This window comes from Myotis myotis, unplaced genomic scaffold, assembly GCF_014108235.1.
Source record: "Myotis myotis isolate mMyoMyo1 unplaced genomic scaffold, mMyoMyo1.p scaffold_m19_p_2, whole genome shotgun sequence".
In the NCBI taxonomy this organism is placed as follows: domain Eukaryota; kingdom Metazoa; phylum Chordata; class Mammalia; order Chiroptera; family Vespertilionidae; genus Myotis; species Myotis myotis.
In genome coordinates this window covers 103,502,703-103,514,889 of record NW_023416324.1, presented here as the reverse complement: position 1 = coordinate 103,514,889, position 12,187 = coordinate 103,502,703, and the positions used below count along the sequence as shown (strand labels likewise).

Genomic DNA, 12,187 nt, shown 5'->3' with positions numbered 1-12,187 from the left:
CAAGTTATGTTTTATATCCTATATAATAAAAGCCTAATATGCAAATGTCTGGTCGATTGGTTGGCCGTTCAATATGCCAATGACATGCTAAGGCCACTCAACTGGTCGTTATGACCTGCACTGACCGCAGGGGGCAGAAAGTCGACCAGTCGCTATGATGTGCACTGACCACCAGGGGGCAGACGCTCTGATGGGTTAGCTTGCTGCTGTGGTCCGGCCAATCATGACTGAGAGAGATGAGCCGGACACGCCCTGGAGCCCTCCCAGGGTCCCTCCCAGGCTGGTCAACCTCCCGCATGCCTCCCCGGCCCCGATCGTGCACCAGTGAGGTCCCTTGGCCTGGCCTGTGCCCTCTCGCAATCCGGGACCCCTCAGGGGATGTTGGCAAGCTGGTTTCGGCCCGATCCCGCAGGCCAGGCCAAGGGACCCCAACGGTACATGAAGTCATGCACTGGGTCTCTAGTATGTCTTATATACTTTTCTAGCTCTCCAATGTGCTTCTCAGCTCCCATGCCCCATATTCAAAACTAAGGCAGCAAAAATAATAAAATAGTAAACATACCTTAAAGTTTTCAGACTGTAAATGGCCTTGAATTGTACGATAGGTAGCATTGAGGTCTGAAAATATCTGACATAACTTTGTTTCAAAACTGAAATTGAAATAATATATTCTTAAAACAGAATTTGTTTTAAAATCCCTACCTACTTCAGTATGCTATCCAAACCCCTCCCAGACCTAAAAAAAAAACACAACAAAACCTACCAATAAATTAAGCAATCTTGTAAAAATCAAGAACTAGATGCTTAACCTCTAAAACTGTAATTCAACTGCTTTAACACCTAATTCTAAATTTTTCTCTTGCAAAATCCCCAAAAGAGCCTTAAGTAATATTCCTTGATTAGCAAAGAACTTTACATCTGACACTTTGAGCCACCTAGTCGGAACTCTGGGGAATTATGGAAGAGTTCTAAATTAATTACAGTTAAGCAACATAATTTCCTATTGCCGAGGAAAGCATTAGCAATGAACTACAACAATATAATGATGATCAGAAGTAAACACATATTGGATAGTTAATGCTTTGTCTTTTGTCTCTTCCTTTGCCATTGTTTCAGTTTATTTATTATATAAGTGGCTAAATATTCAATAAAAACAGTTACTTTTTAACTGGTCCTATTTGTCTTGTTACCAAGTTAACCAATAAAAACTTTCAAAAAACTGTTACTTTAGCTTGAAAGTGGTTTAGTTCAATGAATGCAATCCAATTTTTTAGAATATTCTATGACTACAAAGAAATTCAAATTATTTCTTATTATTGGATGGTGTTAACAAAACAGTGCTCTCTTCTGAACTCCTTACCCTAAAGTATTTAAAGTATTTTATTTCAGAAATATCAATTTACCTCATTTTACTTACAATTTTCTATAATATGAAGCATTGGCAACTTTTGCTGAAGAGTTGTACAAAACATCAGAAACCAAATATAATCTGGCAATCTAGAATACCAAAAGATAACATAAAACAAATTAAAAATAAAAACCATCAGAAACAACATATCTAGAAAAAAAAAATCCATATTGAATTTTTTGGAATCAGTGTAATAAGGCCAATGTTTACAATTTAATAATCATGACTAATTAGAATAGTTACAAGAAATTTCACATTACCACAATCATTACTTTTGCAGGGATAAAACTTTAACTCATTTACATTTCAACCTGTTAACTTGTCTGTCAATTAACATAACAAGACTGCATAAGAAAAGATTTCCTGGGTCAAGTTCTTCATGCAAAAAAGGAAACCAATTTCAATCCAAAGAGCCAACTATTATCTCCCCTTTTACCTATTCAATCTGTCCATTAAGAAAATTCAGCTGGCACACAACTCAATAAATGTTATCTAAATGAATAAATGACAGATTCATTAATTATTATATGATGAGGAACCTTGGCAAAGTAAGCATTCATTTTAACTTATAAACCATCCAAGACTAGCTAGCTAGTGATAAGAGCTAGGAATGAAAAGCAGATCTTCTTTTACTTGTTGGAATTTCTAAATTCAAGAGGGATTATAATTTTTAAATTAGATATATACTCAATTAGGAATTAGGCAGTATCTTATAAACAGTTAACTTGTTAAATGGTTTATATAATCCATACTAGAGGCCCAGTGTACAAAAATTTGTGCACTCGGGGCGGGGGTGGGGGGGTGGAGGGGTGCCCTCAGCCCAGCCTGTGCCCTCTCCCAGTCTGGGACCCCTCAGGGGATGTCCACCTGCTGGCTGAGGCCTGCTCCCCGGGGGATAGGGCCTAAGCTGGCAGTCAGACATCCCTCTGGCAGCCCAGGAGCCCTCGGGGGATGTCCACTTGCCAGCGGGGAGCAGGCCTAAGCTGCAGTCGGACATCCTTAGCACTGCTGAGGAGGCAGGACAGTCTCCTGCCACCACCACTGTGCTGGCAGCCGTCAGCCTGGCTTGTGGCTGAGCAGAGCTCCCCCTGTGGGAGCACACTGACCACCAGGGGGCAGCTCCTGCACTGAGTGTCTGCTCCCTGCTGGTCAGTGTGTGTCATAGTGACCAGTCTTTCCCATCATTCTGCTGTTGGGGTCTATTTGCATATTACCCTTTTATTATATAGGATGATTACTTTCTTTTCTTAAAAATGTATTATTTCTGAATTTTGTAATTAGACTTAAAAATACCAATGTAATAATATTAACCAAAGCCCATCAGAATAAACAACTGCTTAAATGGTTTCATGACAAAACAAAAACAAAAATCATACCTTTTTGGGAAGGGGCGTCTTTAGGATCGACAATGACTCAGTAATACAATCCACTATTTCTTCAGCAGCTTCAGCATTATTAAGACAGAAAACCATTGCATCTCCAATATCATTTTTCCTTGGAGTTAACCCTCGCAGGATTTCTTCTAATTTGTCCCTCTGTCTAAATACAAATTTCAAATGTCATTATAGCTACTGCTCATAAACTAATTTCTTTAAAATCAATCAGTAAAATAATTCTGACGATTAAATTGTGTTAAATCTGATTTGTATTAAGTCCCCCAAATATGTTTTGTTCTTTTTAAAGAACTTATATGAGGAAGAATCATTTTCCTGGCCTTAAACTAATAAACAATTCCAATAACTTTTAGTTTACAAATTTAAGTCATTTTAAAATTATGGGCACTTTTTCAAGAGTATTTAAAAGCATCCCAGTCCTTTTACGCCACTCCACTGAAAAAGAACCTTCATGTTCTTTACCCTCCTTTGAAGGGTCTTTAGCACTTCTACATAACATTAGGAAAGGCTAAAACAGGGACTGACAAACTTCTCCTATAAAGGATCAGATAGTAAATATTTTAGGTTTTGCAATCCATATGGTCTCTGTCATAGTTACTTTTCTGCTAGTACAACACCACAGCAGCCATAGACAGCATGGAAAGGAATGGACATGACTGTGTTGCAATAAAACTTTACAAGAACAGAAGGCAGCCCGATTTAGCCTGTGGGCTGTTTGTGGACCCTAGTCAAAAGTAAAGACCATACATCTTCAGAAGCAAATATACTTTCAAATACTACAGTTCTCCATTACCAAATGCTCTCATAAACAATGCATCAATGCAATCAGATTAAGATTTATAGACTATGCAGTGAAGTATATAATCCTATATGCTAAAAATTCTTTTTCCATGAGGTATACAGAACTTCCTCTGAACATTTAGTAGTTACATTTATTTTTTTAATTTTCTTTAAAAATAATTTGTTTCTGATCACAAGGTACAGGGAGGATTCAAGGGCAATGCCCGTGACTCCCATGCTGCCCAACACAGTCTAAGCATGTGATAGTGTGTATACCAGGCTCATCCTGACCCAAAGTGTTCACTCACATTCTAACTGCTACAGAGTACAATATCTGACCATGTGGGAAGTTTAAATGTGTTTTCCAGCTTACTTGTAAATACTGAAACTGAAATAACTATTCTAACTGCTAATTTCCTAAAGCTCTCAAGAATGAGTAGGTCACAGGCAAACTATTCCTGTACAGCACTTAGAGCCATTTAAACTTTTCAAGAGGCATTTCTTAAACAGCAGTGACTAAGGCCCCTTCTGTGTTCCCAGTCTACTACTGTCCACGGTGCCTGTAGCCTTGAATGACAGCCCTTGGAGGTCCCCCAATATCCAAGAGTGCAATGGAGGAAGGGTAGGCCAGGCCCAGCACGACAAATTAACAGTCAATTTTATTGCGCTCAGATTAGAAGTCCGTGACTCTTGAGGACGGCCTCTGTGTACGTATAGTTTTCTTCTCCACATTACCGTTTCCATAGCCTCACAAGCTGTTTTTCCTCCCTGTAATGGATCTCGACCTTCTCCTGCCTCTCCTCGTCCAAACTGGCTGTGACTGCTGGTACTTTCAGGGAAGTCAAATGAGCCAGGCGTCCTGGGTAGGCCAACTTCCCTGTAGGCTTCAGATGCACACCCTTGAGGGCAGCAGGAACCACCATTAGCTTTTTCTTATCATAGGGCAGCACGATCCCATCAACATCAAACACCTTGAGGCAGTCCAAGGCCACCTGGCCTCACTTGGTCTTGTGCAGCAGCATGCCTAACACAGTCTGCCAAAAGATGCGGCTGGGGTTGGGAAGAGGTAAGGACCTTGGGATGGGTTGGTGTTCATCTGCTTGCAGAGGAAGGCCAGTTCCTTCAACCTGTTTCTCTAAAAATTGCCAGAAATATTGATGCCTTCACAGTGCACAGTGACGATGGCCACCAGGCACCCAGAAGATGCCTTGACCACCGAGCACCAGGACCTGCCCCTCGACCATCTTAATCAGCTGCCTGGGAAAAGATGTTTCTGCTTCTTAAACCAGGCTAACTTCACTGTCCCAGAGCTGGCAGAGCACTGTTAAGAACAAATGCACCCACAGTGGCCATATACTGTACAGTGTAGAGACGCTTCAACAGTCAACCATCTGACCTTACTAAGCCAGACAACAATTTTTCCTCTTTATGTTGCATTCAGAGAGACAAGAATTCTAAGACTACTGAGATAATTTCTGTAAGAATACAAAGTATTCCACTGCTAAAGAATCACTGCTCATAAAATCATCACAAATTTTATTACAAATTTTATCAGTAGGAAGAGGTCAAGACCAATAAGATACACATTTACTCTTGCTGCTAAGATGTTTAAGCACAGTTAAAAACTTTATTTTAAGGTTAACATCTTCCTAAGACCATTAATTAAAGCACCATTAAAGGACTTTTCTGAGTATGTAACAGAAAGGGAAAAATCTTACTCTTCCTTAAGTGCTCCCTTTTTATTAGGCTCCTCTACAAAAGCTTCTGTTTCTTGTTCTTCTGACATCCCATGCAGGTATGGATTTAATGGTGGTGGCCTCCAAAAAGATCCATTTTTGAACATACGAAAATCTTCCGTCCGCCACTTAGTTGGAGAATCTCCCTAATAAACATCCAAAATGTTATTAGAAAGCTCCAATACCTCAGTCAAAATTAACAAAGTAACTGATTCTACTTGCCTGCAGAATAGAATAAAGCTTCCACCTATAGTAAACATGGGCTGGTGTCTGGTTTTCAAATAAGAATCTAAAACAAAACAAACAAATTAAACATCAGATTCTTTTTTTTTTTTTTTTCCTTTTTCTTTAATATATTTTATTGCTTTTTTACAGAAAGGAAGGGAGAGAGATAGAGAGTTAGAAACATCGATGAGAGAGAAACATCGATCAGCTGCCTCCTGCACATCTCCCACTGGGGATGTGCCCGCAACCCAGGTACATGCCCTTGACCGGAATCGAACCTGAGACCTTTCAGTCCGCAGGCCGACGCTCTATCCACTGAGCCAAACCGGTTTCGGCGAACATCAGATTCTTTAAGAACTGCATTCAAGTAAATATAAACCAATGAAAAATATTTGCCTACTTAGTTCTAAATAAAACCAAAAGCAAAGATTGCTGAAGAGAAACCCCTATTCATGTGATGTGCCATCTATATCCTTCTTCACCCAGCCCCAGACTACCTTCATGACTGACACTAATATTCACAAGGCATATATGATTCTTGCTAAATCTTACAATTTTATTGTGTTCAATAAAATGTGCCAGATACTGTGTCTGACAATGAAGATATTTTCCCAAGATATAATTTTAAACAGTGGTTTTTTAAAACTACTTAAGAGTGTTAAATGAAATAGATATAATTTTGATTCATTCACACCAAAAAGTGTTAAATGTCTTAGAAGATAAGCAATTTCCTATAAGCCTCATTTGTTCTACTATATCTCACTTATGAGAAACTTTCATTGAAAAGCATAATGAAATGTATTTTCCTCCTAGAGAATACTAAAAACAATGCTTTTTTTATTAACTAAAGCAAAATCAGATGGAAAACTGACCGAAATACATTCTAGTTGAATTACTAAATCTGCCTTTTCATCTCATTGCAAAAATAACCTGATACTTTTGTAACTTTATTCTTGGAAATATATCTAATTCAAAAAATGAAAAGTACTTTTAAAATTCATACTGATGATGAATGAAATGTGGTAAAACATGCAATGGAATATATTTTAGACTTTAAAGTAATGAAATTTTGACAAATATTACAACATGCATAACCCTTGAAGACATTATGCTAAGTGAAATAAACCAGTCACCAAAGTACAAGTACTATCTGATTCCACTTATATGAGGTACCTAGAGTAATCAAGTTCAGAGAGAGCAGAACGGTGACTATCAGAAGCTAGGTGAATCAAGGGATGGGGAGTTGTTTAAGTGGTACAAAGTTTCAGTTATGGAAGACAAGAAAAATTCTGGAAAGGAATTACTGGTGACAACTACATAACAATGTGAACATACTTAATGCCACTGAACTGTACACATAAAAAACTGTGTTATATATGTACCAGAGGCCCGGTGCATGAAATTTGTGCATGGGGGTGAGGGGGTGTGGTCCCTCAGCTGGGCCTGCGCCCTCTTGCAGTCTGGGAGCCCCCAGGGGATGTCCGACTGATGGCTCTGGGGAAAGCAGGATATCCTTAGCGCTGCCACAGAGGCGGGAGAGGTGCCCGCCACCGCCACTGTGTTCGCCAGCCATGAGCTCAGCTTCTGGCTGAGCAGTGCTCCCACTATGGGAGCGCACTGACCACCAGGAGGCAGATCCTGCGTTGAGCGTCTGCCCCCTGGTGGTCAGTGCATGTCATAGCGACCGGTCATTCTGCTGTTTGGTCGATTTGCAGATTAGCCTTTTATTCTATAGGATTTTAACACAATAAAAAAAAAAAAAATGCACACCTGAACATGGGGTTGTTGATTTCTCTGTTCATAATCATAGCTTCAAACATTGGCCCTTCACGTACAACAAACTCTATCATTCGATGTATCAGGGCGAGCAAATTCCTACAACAACAACACAGTTAAAGAAAATGGATTCAGACCTAACACTATATAAAACTACACTTGACCTAAGTTACTATATTGTGCAGAAAAAAATTATTCTGCTGACTAATACAGAATTTTATACCAAAAAAGTAACCTGGAGCATGTTAATGCCTTGTGCATTAAGAGGGAGTGGGATAGAGGGATAGGGGAAAGGGAGGGGGAGGAATGGTAAAGGGAGGGTAGAAAATCACAACACAGCTTCGTAACAATAAAGATTTAATTTTCTAAATGCCACTTAATTTCATTTTCCAAATGCAAAACATTAAATTTGAATCCAACTAATTAAAAAGCTGCAAAATATATAGTGTCAGTAATTTAGACCTTACATGTTATCACAGCCATCTAAAATCTTACACACTATCTCAGTTTTAAGAGAAAATATTCCTAAACCAAGCACTTTTTGTGGTGTTGAAATGTTATGTATGACTATTACTTATAAAAATGCAAAACTATTTAACAAACTTAAGGCCTGACTTAATAAAAAATCCATCCAACTCCTGTGCTTTTCTGGTACACATATAGCAGATGGAGTTTTTATTAAATCTGACCTTTAAATGAGGCAACATCCCTTTGGACCACACTTTAAACTAGTTCACACAATTCATGACATGTATAATTCTGCCTGTGTCTTATGAACAATGAAGCAATTATATTGCCAAAGCCTTAAATAAATGGAATCCTCTTTCCAAAATATTTCAAAATAAGGGACATGGTGCGATACCCTTCATATTTTTTCAAACAATTACTTTCTAATATTTAAGCCAAAAATAAACATGCAATTTTTTAATACATTCATTTTATGGGTTGGGCTCATAGACAGTCTTTATTTTTAAAATCTGTAGCTGGGTCCTAAAATCATATGATACCTTATTATACTCCAAACAGAATTTTAGACATTGGTTATGATGTCAGGCAAAATGACTTAACTTACTATAAGCTACTCTTGATTTCTCATTTCACCAGTCCCCCAGTATAGAATTGGCAATTAATAATTGGGAAAAGCAAAAGGATATTGGCTCTTGGTACAAAGCACACAGAAAATTACACCTTTAGCATTCCCAACTCAAATCAAGAAATTAAGTTTATGTAACTGCTAGAATATATATATAGAATAAGACAGAATTTTTTTGGCTCTAAAATGCCTGCTTCAGAGTACATGAATAGTAATATAATTTATCTCATGGTTATTATAATTATTTTCTCTCAGTTTTCAAACAAACCTACTTAAGTGGACACTAAATCTCTACATAGTGGGGGGGAAAATGAATTTTTTGACCTCTTATAGGAACCTAAAAGAGGTCAAAAAATTATATGAAAGTTTAATCTTTCCAAAGGGGAAACTATATACTTAAAAACTATTGATTCGACTTTAAATTGTTAAAACAAAAAGCATTATTTAATTTTAAATCTAAATATTTTTTTCTTTCACGGAAGTATTAATTGCTCTGCAAATTTGCAGTTCTTGATGTCTAAATGAAAATGAACATATTCTCAGATCTATGGTTAGTGCAAAGTTATGATTCAGTTCCAAAACTCCTACTGCTATGTGTCAAATTACAATAAAGGGAAATCTTATGTATCACAATATATAAAGTCACTTTCTAGGTGGATAAATGCTATACATTCAGAAACTTGTATGAATTAAGTCAAAAGTAACTTATTTTGTTTACAAAGAAGCTGAGCCACATGTAAAGCTACTACTCAACATATGCTTTTTGAATGCTACAAAATACTTTCCTGTGAATGATTTATCAGTGGAAGAAAACACCCACTTATAGTTTTAAATAGGCTTGTAACTGATAAAATCTATTTTTAGAAAATTTAAAGTTTAAAAATGTTGCATATAATTATTTAAAATCAGAATCTGACAATTAGTTATTGCTAACTTGAATCCAACATTATTAAGTAACTGTAATCACACTCTTTTTCCTAAAGATTGTGTTTCTTATTTTAAAAAGGGTGACTTTTCTATCAGAATGAAACAGTGTAGTACAAAAAGGTGATATATTTTAAGTCTACTATTTTATTTTAAAATGGTAATTATCTTATTCTGGGCAATAACAACAACAAAAAAAAAAACACAAAAAAAATGTTTCTCAGTTATAATAAAACCACATTTATTGGAGTCGATCGTACCAATGTCTGGTCAAAAACTGTATACTTTCCCAATCCATCCCATGATGTTTTCCTGGTCCCCCGCTGCCGCAGACAGTTCAGCTGGTGTTGCTCACCAAGGCCAATGTCAAAGAGAATTTGGTATTCTTTTGTGTTCATTTATTATTCAACCAGTGTTGTGTTCCTGTGTTTGGGAAAAGGCTTAACTTGACTGAGCAAGAGCATACCTACAGCATGAATTCTTCTGCTTCAACATTATGTTGAAAAGAAAAAAATAAAATAAAATAAAAGAATTCCAAAAAACTATATTATCATTTTAAAAGTTTCTAATAGGTTTAGTGTTCATGAAAATAATAGGAATTCCTTCTTAAATTCAATCAGAAAAAAACAAAGCTATGTCTTCAATAAGAAAACTCAAACTAACATTGCATATTAAACACAGAAACAAAGAAAAATAACAGATTGGGTCAAACTAGAAAGTTATCTAAGATTTAAGATACATTTAAAACCTTTATTTTCCCATCACAATAATCTAATGCGATTAAACTAGCAATACCAGATCAAATCTATTAAACATATTCTAACTACCAAAACTATAAAATTCCCTACCAATGGTAACAATAAAAGCAAAATAGATAATGGCATAAAACTGCAAGTATATTTGTTAGTTAAATTTCACATATCCCCCCCCAAAAATACTGGGAAGGAACCATTGCTCAGTCAAGATATCACCTTTTCCTCAACACCATTTTTTCTTTTAATTCAGAAGGGGATATTGTCTATATTTAGATCAGTAATAATAAAGAAAAACATGTACCTTTCTGTTGGGATAACCACTTTGACTATGGCTTGCGACAGAGTCTGTATATGAAGTCACATCAGATAATAAACATAGAATATGTGAGTATTGTTAACAAATAACAAGCAAAAATATACATATGCAATGAAAATACTACACATCTAATCACAAGTTTTGCAGGCAATCACTGCTTTTGAAGTAATTATACACTAAGCAATTACATAAAATCAAATGGATGTGTCCAATGAACAATAATGTTCACCAAATGCAAAGAATCAGAACATTCCTGCCAGAATGAACATCAATGCACTGAATTAGGTACTACACTGAGAATTATCAGATAAAGATTTTAATTTGTGAAATAATTAACTGTTTGCTTCTCACCATAATATAGTTTGCTACTTTGTTCCCAAGCCTTTAAAACCAGCCCTGTCATTTTAAGTTCCCAAGCCTTTAAAACCAGCCAGTTGCAATTAACTCATAATGCAACCAACAAATTCTTATAACTTGAAATTAAGTTGGTTTTATGTTTAATTAAAAAAAATACTCACCCTTTCTTTTACTAGAGTAGTTAATGTTTTTAAAAATCACATATGTTCTTAAATATTCTAATACTTCATATCTTGAGAACTTTGTTAGCTAGCTGACATCCAAACAGTTTAGCTATTTAGGAGGTATTTTAACTGAAAAGTCACTTAACTAAATACAAAGTATCACTTTCTTAGAACAAAGTAAATTTAGATATTGTACTTAAGCAAACCAGGATACAAGAATGGACAAATGAGGAAATGGGGCGAGCTGGACTTAATAAGTGGTCAAAAAGAATGGTAGCCACAATAAAAATAGGACCTAGTATTTCAAACAGGGTATCCATGGGCTAAGGCAGGGAAGACAAATCTACTTAAGAGTTGCCAAACAGAATTACACATTTTCTATATAATTGTTGAAAAGAAATACTACCACAGATTTAGTATTTACAAATATATGCGCCCTATGTACATTTTTAAAATTACCTTCTCAAAATCCTCCTTGTTTTTAGGTGGTGGTAACATGGGAGCATTGGGATTTTTTAACCGCTCTCTAGGCTGCGCATTAAAAGGCAGTCCTGATGGAGGTGGGGGAAGCGTATGTTCCATCATAGAAGGCGGAATGTATATTGGATGTGGAGGAATAGGCACAGCTTTACCCCAACCTAACTTCATTTCAAAAGACATAATCATCTTTCCTACAAGAAAAAAAAGAAAGATCACCTTGGTAATAACTAGCAAAAGAAAATAAAAGATTTCAGGGATTTGAATTAATTTTTAACCTTTCCATTTCTGGTCCATTTATTTCTCCAAAATCTTTATATCATATTTTCCAGAACCAAAAGAAAAGGTCTGAATTCTTATAAATGAACAATAAAAACCTTCTTACCATTTAAATTTTTTAAAGCTCTTTCAGCATCTCTTCTATTCATAAAGGCCACAAAGCCACAATTTCTCTCTCTTGCTCTTTCTTCATCAGTTCTAGGCCACATAATTTTCACACTCGCTAATGGTCCAAATCTTCCAAATTCTTGGCACAGCATTTCTTCATTCATCTATTCAAAGGCATAAGAGTTTTTTGAATGCCAAAAAGAAAGGGAAGAAAGAATTCTACACAACAGAAAGCAAAGTAGTTTTTGCAAAATGAAAAGAGATATTAATGCTATGTTTTTCTATTCAAGTACTAGGAGCTCTATACAAATAAAATCCTGCCCTCATGGGGAATTCCCAAATCTTTTCATACCAGACATTCACTATTTTATGTAAACAAGTAGTCTGGGTGAAGA

The 12,187-nt window shown here is 36.3% G+C and overlaps 1 protein-coding gene and 1 pseudogene across 11 annotated transcripts in view; both read right to left on the bottom strand.

Annotated features, from left to right (window-relative positions):
- LOC118676351 (U2 snRNP associated SURP domain containing) overlaps window positions 1-12,187 on the bottom strand; it is a 76,550-nt gene that overhangs the window by 25,044 nt on the left and 39,319 nt on the right. For 10 of the 11 annotated variants that reach the window (XR_004974088.1, XM_036350136.1, XM_036350138.1 and 7 more), the window contains 9 exons: window positions 11,791-11,956; window positions 11,388-11,599; window positions 10,393-10,436; window positions 7,314-7,418; window positions 5,541-5,607; window positions 5,301-5,464; window positions 2,785-2,947; window positions 1,418-1,497; window positions 563-650 (listed from right to left, as the gene is read on the bottom strand). Coding sequence is in view for 10 of the 11 variants with exons in the window: in XM_036350136.1 (XP_036206029.1) it covers window positions 563-650; window positions 1,418-1,497; window positions 2,785-2,947; window positions 5,301-5,464; window positions 5,541-5,607; window positions 7,314-7,418; window positions 10,393-10,436; window positions 11,388-11,599; window positions 11,791-11,956 (1,089 nt within the window). In the remaining variant the exon portion in view is untranslated. Of the gene's footprint in view, window positions 1-562; window positions 651-1,417; window positions 1,498-2,784; window positions 2,948-5,300; window positions 5,465-5,540; window positions 5,608-7,313; window positions 7,419-10,392; window positions 10,437-11,387; window positions 11,600-11,790; window positions 11,957-12,187 lie in introns of those variants that run through there. The other variant, XM_036350142.1, reaches the window with a different exon arrangement.
- LOC118676353 lies at window positions 3,565-5,283 on the bottom strand (annotated as a pseudogene).